This window comes from Centroberyx gerrardi, chromosome 18, assembly GCF_048128805.1.
Source record: "Centroberyx gerrardi isolate f3 chromosome 18, fCenGer3.hap1.cur.20231027, whole genome shotgun sequence".
Lineage (NCBI taxonomy): Eukaryota > Metazoa > Chordata > Actinopteri > Beryciformes > Berycidae > Centroberyx > Centroberyx gerrardi.
In genome coordinates this window covers 23428802-23450323 of record NC_136014.1, presented here as the reverse complement: position 1 = coordinate 23450323, position 21522 = coordinate 23428802, and the positions used below count along the sequence as shown (strand labels likewise).

General features: G+C 41.9%; 2 protein-coding genes across 3 annotated transcripts; one reads left to right on the top strand and one right to left on the bottom strand.

Annotated features, from left to right (window-relative positions):
- The first annotated feature begins 233 nt into the window (after window positions 1-233).
- Window positions 234-18584, top strand: znf292b (zinc finger protein 292b). Of its 2 annotated transcripts, none has more exons than XM_078289752.1 (8): window positions 234-398; window positions 5137-5291; window positions 5517-5595; window positions 6080-6215; window positions 7062-7261; window positions 9401-9537; window positions 10219-10360; window positions 10974-18584. In XM_078289752.1, the coding sequence occupies exons 1-8, from the start codon at window positions 234-236 to the stop codon at window positions 17880-17882; spliced, it is 7923 nt and encodes a 2640-aa protein (XP_078145878.1). In that variant the 3' UTR covers window positions 17883-18584. The 2 variants fall into 2 exon arrangements, with proteins under 2 accessions (XP_078145878.1, XP_078145877.1); XM_078289751.1 differs by having other exon boundaries at window positions 7059-7261.
- A 160-nt stretch (window positions 18585-18744) lies between these two features.
- Window positions 18745-21376, bottom strand: gjb7 (gap junction protein beta 7). The gene is made up of 2 exons (XM_071927416.2): window positions 21279-21376; window positions 18745-20390 (listed from the first exon to the last, which is right to left on the bottom strand). Exon 2 carries the CDS (start codon window positions 20367-20369, stop codon window positions 19581-19583), a length of 789 nt encoding a protein of 262 aa, XP_071783517.1. The 5' UTR covers window positions 20370-20390; window positions 21279-21376; the 3' UTR covers window positions 18745-19580.
- Between the last annotated feature and the right edge of the window lie 146 nt (window positions 21377-21522).

Sequence of the window (21522 nt, the reverse complement as noted above, 5' to 3'; positions counted from 1 at the left end):
ATGAAACCACCAATTGACCAAAACGTCTGAAAACTGAAAGGCCAAAAGCACAAAGAAAAACAATGGGGCACATGCTGCATAGTGCTGTATCCACATCTTTCAGCAGCCTCTATATTTTCTGCACTGAACTATGCAGTAATGCCAGCAGGGGACCTTGTTTGCATCAGTGCGTAAACATTGTGTCGTGCTGAATACGTACGCGGCAGTGGTACGCGCTGGAGTTGGGTGTGAAGATGGCGGACGAAGAGGCCGAACAGGACCGTAGTTCTGAGAGCGGTATCAGTGCAACGATTGGGGCACTTAGACAACGTTTGCAAGATCTGCAAGAAGTCGTGGTTAACGAAAGCACAGACTCTCCGGCCCAGTCCTCTTCTCAATATTGCCAAGAGTTCTGTCGGGTATGTTCCCTCACGGTATTTAGCTAACCAGCTAGCTAGCTAACTAGCTAGCAGTAGCTAGGTTACTGGTAACGTTACGTTCTGGTTCCTCTGGATAGCCCAGGACACGCATGATTTAAAGCCGAAGTATGCCCGAATGGGCGGGGTTGTTATTATTGGTGTTTGGGCCAATAAAGTCACAGAATCGAAGCAACTGGAGTGGTTAAACTCCGACTACCCGGTGAAGTAGATCGCGCAAATCAAACTCACTCCGGCTATCAGTATAGCTAGCGTACCTTTCTACTAGCATACCGTAGCTAACTGCTGTGTCTGCAAGAACTGGCTCGCGCTACTAATGTTAAAAATCAATTCATTGTAGACAACGAGCCAACTATATATCGCAAACTGGTTGTCACAGGTTCATACATGATGGCTCTTATAATTTCGTGCAAGCTACTAGTAACCAGCCATCAACCCAGGCTAAACGTTAGCATGTCAGTTAGCTAACGGTAGCGCTACATACAATTAGCTTAGCTTTTGAGTCTTGCATGTTTGGCTGCATGCGCGTGCACGTGACAATTATTTCACCGATTGTCTCTGGCGTTAGCTTTCAAGCTAGCAAATGGCTTTCGCTTCCACTCAGCATTTAGCCTTTCTGCTAATGTCCCAAATTGTGCATGAAACCACGACCTGGTCGTTCCAAACCACCATGTGTAACATATAAGGTAGTATTTATTTGACAGGATTGCACAAGGGAACAGTAAGAACGTGTTTGCTGAAATACATTTAGTGGGTGTGTTAGTACGTGCCTCTATTTACGCGAGCATGTGCAGGGCAGGCGCATCATTATTCACGTCAGTTGTATAAACTAAATTTAGGTTATTTTATCATACGTTGCCCTTTAGTAATCCATCTCTGTACAGTTCTGTGGCTGGAATTAATGGGCTTTAGGTGTTGTGTGAGCACATCTGGGGAAGGGAGAGTGGATCTGCAATGCTGCACGTATGGTGGTGCCACTAAAGCAATTTTTGTGGCAGTATACATGGTCAACGCCTCCAGCAACAGGCAAGCGAGACACTTGGCTAAAATCTATTAAGGTATTTCCTGGCAGTAAAATGTACCAGTATGATAAAAGCAACAATGCAGAGGCAACTTTGTGGGCACTGTTGCCCAGCAGTGTTGCCCCCCAAAAGTTGCCTTGTGTATCAGTGCCTTTACAATGAGCTCACGTGGAGGGCTTGAGGCACATCATCAAATGGCCTACTGTAGTTCTGATGCCTGGAGACCAATATAATTTTGTTGAAAATAAGTCTGAGTTTAATGAGCATGGGAAACTGATGTTGACACATTTAATGTGGTGCAGAAAGAGTCTCAAGAGTGTAATCATTCCCTGAAATTTGAGAGCAATCAGTCCCTGATTACTGATAGCATGATGCATGATTTTTAGTTCCATACTTATTTCAAAGTAACAGTGGGGGCTTTTTAGAAATTAGGAACGAAGAGGTTATCATGTTTTGAAGTGCAGAGAGAGCCAGTAAGTGATAAAAACCAAACCCAACCTCTACACTTATGACAGCCAGCCCACTCTGATATGAAACCTCTGACCCAAAGCAAAGCCTTGCAGCTGAAGTTTATTGCTCTGGATGTTTTATGGGTTGCGTGCTTGCCTACGGTTCTTTTTTTATTGTGTATTCATCTTCAGTCACCTCTAGGTATTTATCTCTTGAGCCAGAAGGAAAGGTAGGGACTTTACATAGACGGGGAGAGACAATGGTGAGACGGTTCTCACAAGATTTGATCCTAGGCCAGCAAGTTAACCTGTTGTTGCAGAGGCAGGAGTCTTAACTACTACACCACTTCTGGGCATGGTCAACAGTACTACTAATACAGTGAAGACAGTAACAGTTAGCTTGGGGCTAGTTGCTGTAAATCTGATAACTAAAATCTGTAAACTAAAAGAACAATCTGCCGATGAAAAGGTTTTGTTTTTCTCCAAAATAGTATGTAAAACCTACTAATGGTGATTGGAGAAGCATTATTTAATCAGATTTTACACGATTGTACTTTACACCAGACAAACAAGATTAAATCATGCTTTTCTAGTCTTAGTGTCAGTTAGGTCCGCTTACAAGAATGTTGTGGTCCCTTGAAACATTTTTGACTGTTATCATTATCATAATATCGGGTTATCATTTGGAAATGACTTGCAAAAACTGAGATCTGCACTCACATACCATGTCTCTGCAGTTTTTGTGAAAGAATAAACAAAAAATGACATTTTGCCCTAAGGCTTCATCATGTCACCAGCCTTAGGGTGAAACAGTCATTTTTAGTTTTTGTGTAAGAATAGGCCTAAACAAAAACATGTTATGTGAGTGTGAATCTCATTTTTTTGCAAGGTATTCTTCTTTATGAATTCATGTACCACCTAGAGACATTTCCCTAAGACAGTTGGCAATATTCAGGCCTTTACTTTGTATCATTTCTTTTTATCTACTTTGAACAGCTTCTGAAGTGCAGTGAAGACACTATGAAAGCAACACAGTCTGTCTGACCAGATCACTAGAGCTAGATTTATGTCCTCTCTGAAAAGTGAAACATTACTTATGCACTCCTTACAATTTTTGTAATTGATGCAGTGTGAACAGACAGACAGAATGCTGGGTTCACAGGAATTTTCTGATTGTTTCCCATGATGAAATCAGGGGAGGGATTATAGATGGGCCTCAGTCTGTCCATCACACGCAATGTCTTGGACGCTACTGATTGGATTTCGACAAATCTTTGGGAAATGATGCGTGTCATGACACTGATTGGCCTGGGTAGCGCTACTACAATTGTTGTGCTTCACGCACGATATCTCGGAAGCCAGTGATTGGATTTTGAAGCAACTTCGGCGGGATGCTATAATGTTTGTTTACTTGTTACTGATTGGCCCAAGGGGCGCCTGCATCATTCATGGGGGATGATATATTTACTTGTTTCAATATGGGGTGGGAGCAAATACACCCAGTAAACATCAAAACATCAACCGCCAGCCAAATGCTGATAACATTTGGTTGCATTTGATAAGACAGTTGTTTGCAGTCTGGGTTAAAACTTAAATGGAAATCATAAGATGGAGGGGTTGTTTTAAATTGCTTTAACTATGTATGTTATAGTATCCTAGTACTCTGTAGGACAGTTCTGGGAGTATGGTTGTCAAGAAACCTGTTCCTGCAGTGAGACACCTACAGTAGTGTTTGCCAGACAGTCCCCCCCCCCGGTCCTCCTAATTCACCTAGACTGACTCCATTCAGGCCAATAAAAGTTAACAAAAGCCAGATTAAATGGCATTCTTCATTGATTCCAATCAAATTCTATCTTAAACAGTTGAAAGTGAATTGCGTTTCTGTTGAATATGTGTGCTCATTTTGTCCAAATCTATCATTCTCAGGCCTTGTGCCTCCCCCGCACATACATTGCCCTCTAACCACCTCAGAGGCTTTAAATTGATCCCTCTGTCATGGTATAGGAGTTTCTGCTGCCTTGTGCAAGTCAGTATTGTTTTTCTTGACCATATAACACCCAGTAGAGTAAACCGCTCAGAGGGAGATGCCGTGGGTGGAAGATCACGAGTGTGTGTAGGCTGAACTTGAGACATCTGAGAAGGAGAGAGTGTGTTCTGTAAATGGAGCCGTTTGTCTGCGCACAGCTCGGTCCACTTCCCTGCAGGCTGCTTCTTCCCTGCAGGTATACAGCCAGCCTGACAAGCCTCCCCCTCTCTCTCTCTCCTTACCAAAGGCCAGCATGAACGCTCATAATGACTAGGCTGCTACAACAGGGAAAACGTGTCAGTAGGTGTTGTATCTTTTGCATCATAATTCAGCATGGATCAACTTTAAGGGCCACGTTTCACACACCATGTGTCCGTTTCAGGAAGGAAAATCATTATGGATATTTTTTGCTAAAATATGCAAGTGACTGCATCCTTAAAATGGAAATCCACGAGATTGTTGTTTTTTGATTTTAGCCATATCTTTGGTGCAAAGCGGTCATTTCTGTGGTGTTCCTGCACTGCATTTCCTAGAGATCACCTGTCAATCAAACAGTGTGGGCGGGGACTGTGACGTCTTTTTCCTTGGATTTTCTGTTGATGAAGTTTAAGTTTCTGTAGGTGGCGCTCTTGTCTTTGTCTGTTCAGCTACGGTGGCTATCCCTGCACATGCTAACTACCCAGTTCTTCTTCTGTTTATTCCAAACAAACCAGGAAAGAGCTACCAGACACCGGGTGTTTAGAACAGCAAAAGTAAAAACTTTTATGAACTGGATATAGGTTGAATCACTATTGTGTTATATCAGTCGGCAATAAATGAGTAGTAGCAAGACGGACATTTATTTATGTGAAAATGTCACAGATTATTGCTTTAAAAATGTCATATTGTGAGCAAAGATATCCTGATAGCCTGTAACCATAGTCTTATTCCATAATGAGTTTTACTGTTATATCAGATGGTGTTTTGTTAGAGTAGGTGATTGACATGTTTTTTCAAATAGTGAATATTTAATTTTGGAAGACAGCTCCTTCATTTGTTACCTTGTGTTATTACATTGAAACTGTCAGCATAACTGACACTGACAGAATAACATTAAAAGTTGTAGCCTAATCTTAATGCTCAGGAAAAGGACTTCCCTAAAAGAAACCAATGAATTTTCAATCAAAACACAGTCTCTTAAATTGCCATTTGGTGAGTTAATGCCTTTGGTTTCCTCTCTGCAGACACTGTTGGAGTATGCAGGCCGTTGGAGGATTGAGGAAGACCCTCTGCCCCTGGTGGAAGTCTACATGGTGGCCCTGCTGAGCTATGCCCAGGCCTCTCCATACCTATCCCCACAGTGTGAAAATGTTCCCCTTGTGCTTGAAAGGCTCTCGCTGTGAGTACTAATAAAAGAGATTTGATTAATTATAGCTTCTCTATAGGTTTTACGCTCATAATCATTATGCTGAGTGCACTCCGGTTTAAAAGGTACGTTATTCCTTGCTCGCTAAAAGCCTATGGAACTGTAGGCGCCCATGTTGAAAGTGCTGTACTTGACTGTACTTGATAGCTGGTGTGTTAACATGAACCTGTTTTGGTTGCTTCTCCATTCCTTGTACAGGAGTTTTGTGGAGCTTTTGCTTTCACTAAAGGAGGAAGTTCCAGATGGCTTATGGAAAGAATTCAAGTCGTCTGTCCAGGTAAAGCACAGGCTTGTCAGTTTCATGGAGAGATAAATATACAGCTGTCAGTCTGTTAAAGGCTAGAACTGTCACTGAAGTATGGCACCCCATGTTGAAACACTGTCACCCTACCGCTGGCTTTGTTTATACAGTGAGTTTTTGAATTTAAGATATTGTTTCACTCCTGACAACTTGACAGTATGCAAAAACTGAACTTGTCACATGCTTTGGAGCTCTAAATGGTTTGTTTACATTTGTAATTTTATCATTAAACACTAGAAAGGCCAAGCCACCATCAACTGACAGCTGATTTGACCCCCAAAATTAATTGGCCTTCCTAGTGTTAAGTAAAGCAGACCTATATTTTGAGTAATGATTAAAGTTTCCAAAAGCTTGTTTTCCATCTACTAGTCAAACTCTGCCAAGAACTTACATGAATATACTCAAAATGTAACTTTTGGGTTGTGCCTGTTAAGTGACGTAGCCCTTCTGTTGTGTGCAGTATGCCCACGCCAAGCTGCAGGAGAATGGCATCACCCAGCTGTCCATGCTGTCTGCTTTGGGCCAGCACACCGGTGTTTGGACCAACAGGGTCCTGCAAGGCCTTCTGTCCAGTGAGAACTTACAGACAGAGCAAGGTGGGTCTCATTTTACTCTGGGTTCCTGCACAGGTCTGGACAAGTTTGGAAAATGAATGTGATAATATCCCAGCTGTGAAAAACTTTTTGAATTGCTCACAAAGTCAGAAAAAGTATGGGGGATTGTTCACTCCTGATAAACATTTTGACTACACATTTTATATAGTTACAGACTCACTATCATGTCACATATTGTGATATTTGTTGTTGTGAGGAATAATCTTTAGTAATAGATTGATACGGCCTAGTCGACTGTCATACTGCCCAATCACTGTCAACATTCATCACATGCATGCTGACCAAAACCCTCAAATAGAGCCAAGAAATTCAGGTCTGGAAAAAGTCTGAAATTATGAAACTGAAAATATGTAGGAACCCTGGTTTTATGCAGTTGTAGGTCTGTTATTTCACATAATGTTGAGCTGTAGAGTGTAGTAGCCTTGTTGACAGTCACATTGCGTAGCCACTGTCAGCATGGCATCCATCAAGTCCTATATGTCACCAACATATTTCTAAATGCATTTTGGAGATGCTTGTCAATGTGGCTTTCTATTACTCTTAACTGTCAAATTGTTAAAATCTCATTTACCCTGTTTTCCTGTTCATAAAAGAAAGCAGTAACAGAAAATATAATTTCTGTTGTTTTGATCTAATGGGTAGATTATTTTTCTACAAGTGACAGTTACATAGTTGCTAATGGGAAGTTGACAGTGCAAGCATTTACAGTTTTTGTTTACAGTTCTTAAAATGATGCATGCACTCCTGTTACGCATTTAAAACCATCAAGGCGCAATTAAAGAGTCAGAACAGACAGAAGTTATCAGGATTTCCTCTGACTTGCAGTAGATGGATTTCTGGCGCTGGAGGGGCCGGTCTTGTTGGAGATGAGAGTGAAGCATCTGATCAAAGAGAACCAGATGGGGAAAGCTGCTCTGCTGGCGAAGACATGCTCCGAGTGTCCTGCATTCGAAGGGAAGGGACACTTCAAGCAGATGCATCTTGTCTGCCTCTGTGCTACCTCAGAACAGGATCAGCTGATGCACGAGGTAAGTTAAGTTGAGTTTATAGTTAGTTTATTAGCTTGTAAATGGTGAAACACAGAAGGAAAAAAGGGGAAAAGTATCAGTTGTACTGTTCGGATTAAGGGTGCGATCACACGTACCGTTTGTTTTCTTTGGTCCAGTTGGAACGGTTTACTTGTTGCATTTTTGTATTTGGTTTGTTTACATTCACACTGCCTAAATACAAGTGAACCGGGCCTTGTAAATAAAAGTCAGAGATTGTGGCTGAGATTTTGGCGTCAGTGGGGGAGAGTCAAAACAAATCTGATTCCAGTCCCTGTAACTTTAGCTAAGCATGATGGACTTGTCTGTGCTCTTTGCTGTAATTTACCTGTCTGTGGAATGCATGTTGCACATAATGTGCCAGTTGTCCAGAGCGGTTCTGGTACACACTACTCAGATTAACTCACTGCTAACTAAATTCATGATTCAATACCTGAACCTTTCTGGTAGTGAGTGCGGTTGTCCCTAAGTAGAGACTTTTGAGCTGGCAGAGCATGAAGATTGAGGACTGAATGGGAAACCCAGGACAGATTTCTACAAGTCTTTAACCCCTTGTTCCCTGACTTTAGCTGACTTTACCCTTAAATTTCCCCATAAGCAGCTTCAAAGTTAAAAAAAAAAACAATGTCACATCCATATTCTGTATCTGCTCGTTCCAACGCTTTCTTGAAGCTCTAGCTGCTTATATTGAATGAAATATTAAAATACAAGACGCCATGTTTTTTATGGCTGCACCATTACATCAAATGGAAAAAATGTAGATGTTTGTGCATCATTTTCTACACATTTCCCTGTAATTCAGCATGACACACTTGTTATCTTGACTAGAATATAAAATAAAGTTCTGTGGGTTTCAACAAAGCTTGGCCGTGCAACCTGCATTTGTAATGGTGGATCCAGTGGCGGGGGCGGCAGGGAAGAAGAGGTTAAACTTCCCTGTACAAAGAAAAAAGGCGTAACAATGTTTCAGTTCACCTTGATGTAAAAGTCTTACCCATCCTGTCAGTGTCGTGCCTGCTGCTGCATGCTGCAGGCTTCCTGTTGGACCTGTTTCTGTTCCTTTTGCCAGTTCATCATCCACAAGGTGGCAGGCTACTCTTAAGAACAGGTTTTCATGCTGTCAGCATAGTTCAAGCCAGCATCCAGAGCCAAGTCTTCTTGAATATTGCATATAAAATGTCAGGCTCCAGATTAAATTTTTCCACTGGTGGCACTAATGCCACCAACATTTTAAGTTGTTGGCACTAGCAGATGATTTGGTGCTGCTAATGTTTTGGTCCGCAGTTTCACACATGAATAGGTTCTCTGTTGAAATGTGTTGCTGTTCCCTGCAGAGCAGGCCCCTGGAGCTGGTAGGGATTCAGGTTCTTGCTCAAGGACAGTAAAGCAGGGTGGAAGGACGGACAGTCCCCCAACTCCCTGCACCACCCTGCTGCTCTGCACCCACTATCTTTTTATTAGCAGTGATTGAGAATAATTTTGTTTTTGCTCCACATCGGTCACTGTTTTGGTCTTAGTTTTGGTTGTGTTGTGGGTTTCAGTGCTAAAACTGTTTTTATATGGATTGTTTGTTATGATAAAAGTACACATTCTTTACATTGACCCAATTTGTGTTTTAGGGAACATTTGACTAAATCATATCATTCTTTAGCCTACATTTTACAGTGTTAACATTTCATTTTACAATGTGTTTATTCCAGTTTATTAACTTGATCATTAACCTATGAAAGAGCATTCTAACTAATAGTCTTAATGCAGGATTTTCATTAAGTACTTGGACATTTCTATTACTATTACACATATAATATTGTTCCATAGATATACTGGAATAAAGTCATTGTAGTCCCATGGTTTCCCACCACTGCTGAATTAGACATTAGATCCACCATTTAAAAAAAGAAAAGACAAATGGCATAAAATTGGAACAATTCCCAGAACCTTTTAAGGGATAGTGACTAACTTAAGTCCTCGGTTGACAACATTATAACACTTTTACAGACTGGATCCTCTGTGATTTTGAAATATTGAATGATAAACTTCAGGTTATGAATTTCTCCCAAACTGGATATATTGTGTTTTAACTCTTCAGGTAACTGTTATGCATTGCGTTTCTCTCTACAGCTTTCTAAGGTGGATTGCCGTGATGCATTAGAGATGATCTGTAACCTGGAATCGGAGGGGGATGAGAGGGCAGCTTTCAGCTTATGCTCTGCCTTCCTGACCCGCCAGCTTCTCCAAGGAGATACATACTGCGCTTGGTAAGAAAACAACAGTCACTCCATTTGAAGTTCATCTACATAGGACTTGCCTGTTTGATATGCAACGGTAAAAACTTTAGTCATTTCCCCTTGACAGAGCAAAACAATTAACATACTGATTAAGCACGTCTCCATACACACAATATTTAATATTGTCGCTCATAAGACTGTTTATATGTGTCTACATATCCCACTCACAAATATCTATGTATGTATACTTGAATGAACTGAATAATTGGAATTTTTCCACGGAAGCTGCGCTTACACTCCATGAAAATCAATTATCAAAGGAATAAAATTGATTTAACCCTCAATATCACATAGTGTCATAAATTCTAGGTATCATATTACCCTTTCTCGGAATTTTTATATGGGATTTTCAGGTTAAACAGGATATGATGTACTCCAAAAATGGAGTACTTGGAGCATCTCAGATTATAATACAATATTGGTCTGCATGTGCATATTCATTAATTCAGTATGATTGAACCATGAAATGCACACAATAACTCACTTGGCAAGAAATCAATATGTGGCTTTACTTGAAGCCCATTCATGTCCTTGATTGATATGTAGGAGTCTTTACATACATACACACAAATGGCTAATATGTAGACTAGTTGAAGGTTCAGGTTCAGTTTGAACTGAGTATAGACAATATTTTCACTTTCCTCTCACCAGGGAGCTCACTCTGTTTTGGAGCAAGCTGCTGAAGCGATTGGAGCCATCAGAGCAGGCCTTCCTTGACAGATGCCGGCAGATGTCCTTACTCTCCAAAACAGTGTATCACATCCTGTTCCTCATTAAAGTCATCCAATCAGAGGTCAGTAAACAGTCAGCTGTTGTGTTATTTATCAGATGTGGGTCCTATGAGCAGGGGAAGTCATCGTCACCCTCTGGTGGTTGCATTCAAATCTTGGCGAGACAGGCTGGAATTCTCCATAGAGTATTGATGGAAAATGTTCTAACATGCTGAATTAAATATGACAGATTTGGTTTCCATATAAAAACAATGCTCAATGTAGTTACTTGGAGGCTAAAAAATTCTAAATGCAATCGAGTGCCATTACATTTATTGTTTGTTTTAGTTAACCTTAATGCCAGATGGGTGGGCTTTGCCACATAAAATGCAGAAAATACAGTCAGTCTGTTTAAGAAAAAGTAATGATTCATTAGGGCTCCCCTCTTCGACTTGTTATTGGGGTGTGAAATTAACACCCGCCACAAGCCAAATATTGTTTGGGTTTTTTTTGTTATTGTGAATGGAAAGTTTGTGTACCCAACCAGGAGATAACACACCATCATTTGGAAGTGTTACTCTATTCTAAAAAAATAAAAATAACAGTAATAGTGGAAGTAGCTGGTGAGTTTTGGAATAGTTTTTGCCCTGTCTGTATCAGCTTAAATGACGCATCCCCTTATTCTCTTTCTCATAGCTTGACAGCGTTGGACTGCCAGTGTGCATCGAAATGTGCATAAGGGCTTTGCAGATGGAATCAAATGACGGAAACACAAAGACCACTGTATGTAAAACTATTTCCTGTTTGCTTCCCACTGACCTGGAAGTCAAGCGAGCCTGCCAGCTGACAGAGTTCCTCCTGGAGCCCACAGTGGATTCATACTACGCCGTGGAGACTCTTTACAACGAACCGGATCAGAAACTAGAGGAGGAGAACATGCCTGTTCCCAACTCGCTACGCTGCGAGCTCCTGCTGGTTTTTAAGACCCAGTGGCCTTTTGACCCGGAGTTCTGGGACTGGAAAACACTGAAGCGTCAGTGTCTAGCGCTTATGGGAGAAGAGGCTTCCATAGTGTCATCCATTGACTTGCTGAATGATAGTGAGAGTCCCGGCGCTCCCGAGGAAGAAGAAGAGGCCCTCGGTCAGGAAGGGTATAAGGATGTCTCAGACTGCTTTGTGGACACCACCAATGAACTGAGGGAAATAACTGACAAGAGACAGAAAAACAGAGAGATAAAGAAACTGAGAGAAAAAGGTTTCATATCTGCCAGGTTTAGAAACTGGCAGGCGTATATGCAGTACTGTGTGTTGTGTGACAAAGAATTTCTCGGCCACAGGATTGTACGCCATGCACAGACTCATTTTAAAGGTGGACTATACAGCTGCCCAATATGTACTGAAACTTTTACCTCAAAAGACACATTGGTTCCTCATGTAGCATCACATGTTAAGCAGTCATGCAAGGAAAGGCTAACTGCAATGAAAACAAACAAGAAATTGGCTAATCCTAAAACAGCTGCCCCTGTTATTGCAGCATTAAAGGCTAAGACAGAAAATCAACTTTATACAAGGGAAAATGGTGATTCCCAAGGGCATAATGGGTTGACTCACACTGTTCAGACCAGAGTTGCTGGGTGTAAGACAGAAAATAGCGAGGAAAACATGTGCCCTGTCGCAAGCTGCAGAAAGAGTTTCAAGTTTTTCAAAAATCTTCTTGCACATGTTAAAGCTCATGGGGAGAATGAGGAGGCAAAGCGTTACCTCGAAATGCAGAGCAAAAAGGTTGTTTGTCAGTACTGCCGTCGCCAGTTTGTTAATGTCACCCACCTTAATGATCACTTACAAGTCCACTGTGGTGTGAAGCCTTACATTTGTATACAGTTGAATTGCAAGGCCAGTTTCCTGTCTAACACTGAACTCCTTGTACACAGGAAGGAACATGCTGTTTTTAAGGCCAGATGCATGTTTCCAAATTGTGGAAAGATTTTTAATGAAGCCTTCAAACTGTACGACCACGAGGCGCAACATTATAAAACGTTCACTTGTAAAGTCCTGGACTGTGGAAAGGTATTCCATTCACAAACTCAGCTGGATTTGCACCAGGAGGAGCATGCCACTCAAGAGGAGGAAAGCCCAGCTTTGGAGCAACAGACCTCACAAAATGCAGACCTTGGTCCATCACTGATTGAGCGAATGCTCTCTGATCACACTCCCCTTAAACAGGAAATTTCCCAAGACTCAAGGAACTGTAACGATGAAAGCACTTTTCATCCAGACCATGGAAGGGTGGCACAGTCCATTGAGAGCTTGCTGAATTCTTCACAAGGACTTGAGGAAACCTTAGAGCAATATACCGTCAAAAGTGAACCCCAAGATCAGCCTTTGTTCTCAGTCAGTCAGACACAGTTTTCAGATAATTCTGTGATCCAGTCGTCTATGAATTGCCACTTGTCTGATCCTAATAGATGTAGAGATAGTTCAGATGCTCGTTCTTTTGATTATTTGAAACCAGCCCTACAGAATCAACTAATACCTCAATTTGAAGCTAATATAGATGAATTGTCACATACCTGTCATACAAATGTCTTACAAGGCCAGCCACAAATGTTCTCCAGTAATGTAAATGCTGGATCAGTGAGATACAACTCTGACTGCAACATACCATTGCCAGAACAGCTCCAGGCCATGTGTACTAACAACCTGTTAACAGTAGGCCCACAGCAGGACACCATGCCAGCAGTAATGTCTCAACCACTTCCTCCAACAGTAACCCCTCTGCCACCAACTGGGAACAGGCCAGAGAACTCAATGATTTCCTCAGCTAGTACAGTTCCCCCTGCAGGAGAGAGAGAGCGATATCACTGTGCATATGAAACATGTACAAGGCACTACAGCTCCTACAGAAGTGTTACCAAGCATATGAAAACTGTTCATCCAGACTTCTATGAGCAATGGAAAATTGCTCGAAAAAATATCAAGATTACCCACGCTACACCACCGAGCACGTTATCTGTCGGAAATCCCAACTCAGTTGCTTCACTTGAGAACCAACAGGGCAACGGAGTCCCAATGCACGGAGTTCAGAGGCAGAACGTTATTCAACCACCCCCTTTTACAAACATGGTTCCAAGCTCAAACTATGCTACTCCACCTTCCCATTCCTCATCCAATCAAAACCAGAATACCCCTGTACATATGGAAAATGTCTTAGATCCCATTGTTCTGTCTCAGTTAGGAAGCACTCCAAATCCATTAATGCCAGTGCAGTCTCAAGTTGCAGCAAATCAAAATTGGCATTCAGCTCCTGGAAATGAACAAATTCAAAACTGTGGCTCCTCCCAAGTCTATCCATCTAACATGCAAGGGATACCACAAATGGATGATACCAATGGAGTTCTGGCACTTGGTATCCCGTCTTGCTCCATGATGGGATCTAGCATGAGCAGACCTGCAGAGCCCCTTCAATCACCACTGATGGAAAATAGGTCTCAGTCTGTTTTACCCTCTTACATGGACAGTGCAAAAGGAGTATCTCAACAAATGGGAAATTCTCTTCTGCCATATACATCACAGATGCAAAACAATTCTGTCTCTAATTCCAGGGGCCCAGAAATAACAAAGACAATGCAGAATCCTGTGCAGTCAAATCTCCCCTCTTCAAACAGTGCATGCCAAGCAAGCCATAACAATCAATCTCAAAATGGCCAAGTAATTTCCAGAAATATTCAGGAAATTCCAAAGCGAGTAAAAAGAAACAAAAGAACAAAGTGGCCAGCCATTATTAGAGATGGCAAATTTCTTTGTTGCAGGTGTTTTAGAGAGTTTGACAGTCCTAAATCCCTTGGAGGTCATTTGTCCAAGCGTTCACACTGCAAAACATTTGATGAGACGGACCTGAACACAGACTTGCCAACGTCATTTCTTGACCTTCTCAATTCAGAGCAAACTGTAAACACCCTTCAACCACAGTTATCTTTTAATCCTGCTACAGTTTATCAGGAGAAGCCTTGTCAATCAGTTACAAGTAATTCAATAGGAACAAAAGATTTTCCCACCCCTAATTATCCACAAGCTAATTTGCCAGCTTATGGGAATGGTGAATCAAGTGATGATATTCTTAAACAAATCATGGCTGATTCAAACATGGCCGATCTGTTTGAGCAACAACCTGTTCCCCAGCCATTGTTCCAAAACCCATGTGTTCCCTATGGAGCTGTTGAGCGTTTGCCAGAGAGCTCAGTCATACAACATACTGGAAGTGTCCAGGTGAAGAGGGAGGACAACTCCTATACAGGCCATTACCCTCAGTCAAGTGTTGCTGCATTTGGCAATAGTGATTTCCCTGACCCCCTTCTGTCTCAGATCCTCTCAGAAAACTCATCTGCTGGTCTTCCTGGCAGTGTTCCCACAGACCACGTGACCCCTGGAGAAATCCTCAGTGATGGGTATTGCTCTGGGACGACCAGTCAGACACCAGATACAATTTCAAACCCAGTGAAGCAGAACCAGTTACCAGATCCTCAGCTTAGTCCAGCATCAACAAGTGGCAAGCAGACTGAGACACAGAGGAGGAGCACTGAACAAGATGTAAAGAAGAGACTGCGGGAGCAGATTTTGGCTGGGGACTTCCAACGTAGAAACAGCTTATGTCATTCAGTCAGCATTGACCCTAATGCCATTTTAAAGAGTCCCATGTCATTAGGTCCAACGTGCAGTACTTTCAAAAATGCTGGACTCCATCAAATCCCTCAAGATGCAATGATTGACACAGCTAGTGCAGGGCAGATCATTCAAACAAACTCAGTAATAACCCCTGCATCTTCTGGCGAAATTCAAGGAGCGGTGAACATGCAAAGCTTTACTTGTTTCAGAGAAGCCTCTACCCCGCAGCATGAGGTACTGACCCCAACCAGCATAGTGGCCAGTGATGTAGATTTTGGGCCCACTCAGTTAACTGCAAGCCAACAACAATGGATGATGGAAATTCAGAGTGCATTTGAAAGGCTTGATTTGGTCAGAGAGATATCTGATCAGATGTCATCCTCCATGAAACAAAATAGCAACAATATTCACAGTGAGACAGGGTCAACAAAGGTTGATTCACATAGCTCAGCTTTGTCAACCTCTGTCAAGCCGTTTGCTTGTGAGAGTGACGACTGCACGTTTAGGTCCATGTCATCTGAGGCACTATGGAAACACCTCTCTAAAAGTCACAACTACACATATGAGATGATAAATGTGGTTAAGAAAAAACATGGGAAATTTGCACCTTTCTGCTGTCAAAAATGTAGTAAAACATTCACCCGTAACTCAAACCTCCGTGCTCACTACCAGTCAGCTCACAAATTGTCACTTGACGAAATTGCAGATCTAGACATGAAACGCAAGTTAGCCAAAGCTGCCGCATCCAACATTCAGAACCAGTCAAGTGGTGGTGGAAACCCAGTTCCAGCTGCCCAAACCACCATTGCTGCTCATTCATTAGTGGAGAGCAGAACACATCCATATTCACTCCAAGATGTAGTAAAACAAGAATACCCATCACCGGCTTTTGGACAACATACAAACATGGATATAACTAATCAGAAATTGCAAGATGACAATCACTCCACAGGAATTCATCCCCAGCAAACAATTCCCATGCACAACCAAGAATTAACTGCAATGGCAAAGGCCCAGACCTCCACGTTGGCTGTGCAGCCTCTACAACCAGGCCCTGCTGCAGAACATTGGTCAGATGGACAGCGTAGACCCTTCTCCACAGTGCCCACTCAATATGTGAGTGGTCAACAAGCTGGAGCCCATTTGCCAGTAGTGTCAACTCATCCGACCCAGGGTCCCTCTGCCCCTCTTCAGGCTAGTGTGTCTCAGTCTCCAGACAAACAATCCAATATCAACAAGCAGGCAATGGTTAAGACAAGCATAGATGTTACCAAGAAGACAAAGGAGAAGAAGCCCGAAGACAATGCCTTTAGTCCGTACAGACCATATCGCTGCGTTCATCAAGGCTGTGTAGCAGCCTTTACTATCCAGCAAAATTTGATCCTCCACTACAGGGCTGTTCACCAGTCTGCTCTGTCAGCGTTGGAGGTGAACAAAGAGCAGGATCAGACTGAGGGACTGGACGAGTCGAAGGACCATGAGGAGGAGCCAGAGGGTGAGGTCCCTCAAGTTTCAGAATTCAGATGCCAAGAGAGGGACTGTTCAAGAGTTTTTCAAGAAGTTCCCAGCCTTTTGCAGCATTATCTCCAACTCCACGAATTCAGCCTTGATAAGGCCGGTGCTCTCTTGTCCAGCATCAACCTTGGCAGGTTTGCTTGTGGTCAGCAGGGATGCACAGCATTCTTCACTGCTTTCTGGAAGTATATTGGACATGTCAAAGAAGAGCATGAAGATGTAAAACTGTCCAAACCCGAACCAGTAAATGGGATGTTCAAGTGTGACATTGAAGGCTGTGACCGTGTGTATGCCACAAAGTCAAACCTACTCAGACATACAATGAAAAAGCATCACGAGATTTACCAACTTAAACTGATGAATCAACAGATAACTGAAGAAGGTGTGAAACAGAACTCCAAGAATTCCCATTACCAAATTACAAAGACAAGCAATGGGAAAGAAAACATTGAGAGCAATAAAAAGATCCCACAGAGGGGAAGTGACAAAAAGAAGACTGACAAGGCAAAAAACAATCACTGGACTAAATATGGAAAACCCTCCTTGAAATCTAAGGAAGAGGCATCTGCAATGTGCACAAAGAAATCTGCTCTACAGTACCCCTGTATGATAAAGGGTTGTGAGTCTGTCATGAAGTCAGAGCGGAGCATAATGAAGCATTACATGGGACATGGACTCTCAGAAAAGTACCTGGAAGAGCAGAGGAGCCACTTCATATTCTGCAAAAAGTTGTCCAGGCAGAAATACCGCTCAATCAGGAGTGACGATTCCAAATCAGAGAATACCTCTGACCTGTCAGAGACAGAGGACACGGCAGACACTGGCCTAGAAGGAAGTGAATATGAATGTTCAAAGCCTGTCTTGAGGAAAAGGGTGACCGCGGAGATCCCTGCTGCGTTGTTTGACAGCAAACTGTCAAATGATGAAAGTTCTGAACCTTGCTCTGACGGCTCTGTGGTAGTCAAACGCAAAAGAGGACGTCCGCGAAAACTGATTGAAAAAATTGTGAAACGCAAGAAGATCCCAAGGTCAACAAAAAGTCATGTAGTTTACAACAGGGATGATGAATCGGACTCCTCATCTTGCCCTGCCCCACTGCAGGAGGAGATGAATGAGCAGACTGCACCGTTGACCTCTTTTAAACCCATGGGTTTTGAAATGTCCTTCTTGAAGTTCTTGGAGCAATCAAATAAGTCTGAATATCCCTTGAAGAGGAAGGTTGAGCTGCCAGGAATGTTGAGAAAAACAACATCCAGTTCATGCTTGGACGCCAAAGAAACCTGCGTGGAGTTCAGTAACCGTCAAAATTTGAAATCCCTTAGTAAGGTTAGAATTGTTGTAGATGGAGCCTATTCAGATGTCACTGAACTTCTGTTGAAACAACTTCAGGACATGCGACCTACAGTGATACTGGAAAAAAATGACTGACTGATTTTTTTTTTTTTTTTTTCTAAACATAGAATCTCAGGAGTAGAATGAGTGAAATCTGCTGCAGACTGGTGCCCTACATATAAAATGTTTGTTTTTGTTTTTTTAATATCCAATTATTCAAAAAACATGAGTTTTGAAATATACTGTAATATTGTCTCTGCAAAATTCCTGTCTTTTTATAGGAAAGTGTATAGCATGTTTATATTTATGGACTATAAAATCCACTGAGAATTGATGAAAATTGCGAAGAAAGTAAAACATGACACCAGCTTATGGTGTCTTAATTATCCCCATGGGACTACTTATAGACAAATGGACACTCAAATGGATTGTAATGTTGTGTATAGTTTGTGATTTGAAGATGTTGAAGTTGTGTCTGTGTGTATATATACTGTTTTGAATCACCTACTGCCACCAGCAGTCTTAATATAATTAAATGAACAGCTTTTATTACAACAAATTTTACTTGCTGTTTTTTAATTGCATTTTCCGACTGTGCAATTTTCATTTGATTTAAATAGAAGTTAAACACCACCCAATTGAGGAATTTCCTGTATGTTGTATGGTCTAATGTGACCCGGAGCTGCTGCATGGAGAGTGAATGGGAGACTGATTTTGCGTAAGTGTTTTTGCAATCAAATGAGCTATATGCTATAGTGTAATGAGTTCTGAACTAGAAAATGTACTGTTATCCCCAGAAATTACAACCAAGTACAAAAGCATATACACCTGGGTAGAAGTGGTTCACATCAGGGCAAGGGGAGAGGAGGGGAAGTACTTAAAGCTTAGGTGAGGTGGTATTGTCAGTGATCACTTGTTATAATGATTCTTATTGCACTTAAGCAACATAATGATAGCAATTAAATAGTATTAAATTGCTGTTTTCTAAAATTAAAAAGCTAAAGTTCAGTGTTTGTTTCACGCACCATGGGGTGCCCAGCCTACATTGGCTCATAAGACACAATATGAAGCATATACAATGAAAGATGCACAACATATACAAAGTTTATAGAAGTTATAAATGTATACATACTCAGGATTGATATATCTACAGAAGGTTAACTATAATTGGAGTTCTTATGCGTCTCACTTTTATAAATAAAAACATTCTCCTTACTCACACATCTTTTATGAACAAAACATTATTTCTTCTTTCCTAAGCTGTATTTACATACTGAGCAGTGCTGAATAATGCTTTTGAAAACATCGGTTCAAGTCTTTTGTCCATCCTCCAAAGAAAACCATTCAAGGTTGCCATGTCTCAAATCATCGTACAAAGGACTGTAAAACAAAATCGATTTCATTCTCTACGTCTCGTAACTCTCATAATAGACACGATCTCTGTTCCTCTGGGATATTAAATCGGCCCGTTTCTATAGTTAATGGGAGTTAGGTTAAGAGTGACATGATTCAGGTAAATACTCAAGCTCAATAAGAGTGTTTGCTTTCTGCTTAAGCAAGATATCAGCTGCCCATTTTTCCCCATATCTAAGAAATGGCTTATTGTTTTGGAAGAGTTGAATTCTTCAGTTGTGCTCTTTAACCTTGGCCCCTGAAAACAGTTCTCATTCTACTACAAGTTACTGTCTGAAAACTGAAACATTAAATGTGACCATTGTCCATGTATTTGTTGGTAACAGTTGACGGAGAGTTATTCAGGTCTTTATGGGAAAAGGAACTTTCAGTCAATCCCATTTAAGACAGGTCCGGCTGGTTTTCATTTGTCGACGATGGCTGTTGTGGTTTTGCTTCTTTGTTTGGTGTGGGCTGCAGTGTGGCGGACTTGTTGACAGTGGCAGCAGGTGGAGGGCAGTGACAGTAAGCCCTCCCCTGCACAGAGACGTACCTCTTCCTGAAACACTTCCAGCACTGCTTCCACACAATGTACAGCATTTCCACAAAATTTAGCGCGATGCACAGAATGGAGGTGCAGCCCATGATGTAGAGGAAGATCTTCTTCTCGGTGGCTTTGGAGACGTAGCAGTCCACAGTGTTTGGACAAGGGTCCAAGCTGCAGCGAAGCAGGATGGGCACCTCGAAGCCGCTGTAGAGGAAATAAAAAGCGAGCAGGGAGCCCACTTCGAAGGCCGTCTTGAAGACTAGGCTGACAATGTAGGTGCCGAGGAGGCCTCCGTCAATCCGGCCCCGGTCCTCATAGAGTTTGTGCCCGTGCTTGGCCTCCCTGTACTCTCTGTAGGCCACATGGAGGGCCACCAGCAGAGAAGGAGTGGACACCATGATGAGCTGCAGGGCCCAGAGGCGGGCCTGGGAGATGGGGAAGAAGTGGTCGAAGCAGGTGTTCTCGCAGCCGGGCTGCCGGGTGTTGCACACAAAGTCTTTCTGCTCGTCCTTCCACACCTGCTCGGCCGCTGCGACGTACACCAGGATGCGGAAGATGAAGACGACGGAGAGCCAAATGCGGCCGATGACAGTGGAGTACTTGTTCACCCCGCTCAGGACATTCTCCAAAAAGCCCCAGTTCATTTTCCTTCAGTCTTCACTCTCCTGTAAAACAATAAGGCAACATTTATTAGATAAGTGAAATATATTGACAGGCCTATTTTTACCCCAGCAAATTATCCCTAATGAAAAATAATACTGAGTTGAGGAACTTTAAAGTTTGTCTATGGCACTCAATAGTGATTTATAGGGATCTTATCATACTTAATGGTATTTTTTTTTTTATCTCCTAATGTATCACTATAATATTCTTAAAATGGACTTGTAGTGTGTATGTGATAGGAACAGTGAGTTTATATTCACCTTATGGTAGCTACTTTATGATATTTTTTATCTCCTACAGTATCACTTTAATATTCCTACTGGGACTTAAAGTGTCTGTACTTTTTAGTGACCTTATTAATGGTACTTTGTATCTCCTATATCATTATAATAATAGTATACGCTAACGTTCCAACAGGGAAGCAGTAGGCTCAGTTATGAGCTTTTCCTAACCTTTTTTAAAATCTCATATGGTATCATAAAAGTTATGTAGCTAATATTCCTATACAGATTTACAATTTTTATGCACCCCTCTGATATTAGGATTGCCACAGTTCTTTTCCGTAAGACATTCATGTAGTAGCCTAACTGTATGGTTTTGAAGCATCAAATGGAGTTAAGTTAGTTTTTAGTTTTGAGAATTAGTCCTAAATGGCTTATTCTATGTTTTATGATGTGAGCGTTAGGCAACTATCAGTTTTTCCTATTTAAAATTTAATTTCTCAGGACAGAGCGCCTCCATTGTACAGTAAGTTATTGTGTGCGCTTCTCATTTAAATGCGTTTTAGCAGGCCTAGGCTGTATTTTAACCTGTCGACCCATCTCATTTATAGATGCATTTCATAAAAGCTGCAGACCCTTGAAAACAGGTGATGAGAGAAGAAAACTTACCGCCGGTGGATGTCTCTTGGCTTTAATTGAAGGTCTGTGTGGGTTTTTGTCCCTGTTCCCTCTGCTGTCTCGCGCACCTGCGGGGGGACAGCGCCGTGCCACACCTTATGTAACCAAATACCTTATTTAAATAGCCTAGCTGCTTCCTCACAACATTATATTCTTTATCTTAGTTTTTTAGGTTATATTGAAAAGTAATGATTGTGAATCCCAAATGTGACCAAGAGCTTTCCACTAGGTGTTT

Excerpts from the sequence above, each read along its gene's own strand:
- znf292b (XM_078289751.1), top strand. The coding sequence starts at position 234 with ATGGCGGACGAAGAGGCCGAACAGGACCGTAGTTCTGAGAGCGGTATC. Across the intron at positions 5,596-6,079 it reads AATTCAAGTCGTCTGTCCAG|TATGCCCACGCCAAGCTGCA; the intron begins GTAAAGCACAGG and ends TGTTGTGTGCAG. Across the intron at positions 6,216-7,058 it reads GAACTTACAGACAGAGCAAG|TAGATGGATTTCTGGCGCTG; the intron begins GTGGGTCTCATT and ends TCTGACTTGCAG.
- gjb7 (XM_071927416.2), bottom strand. The coding sequence starts at position 20,369 with ATGAACTGGGGCTTTTTGGAGAATGTCCTGAGCGGGGTGAACAAGTAC.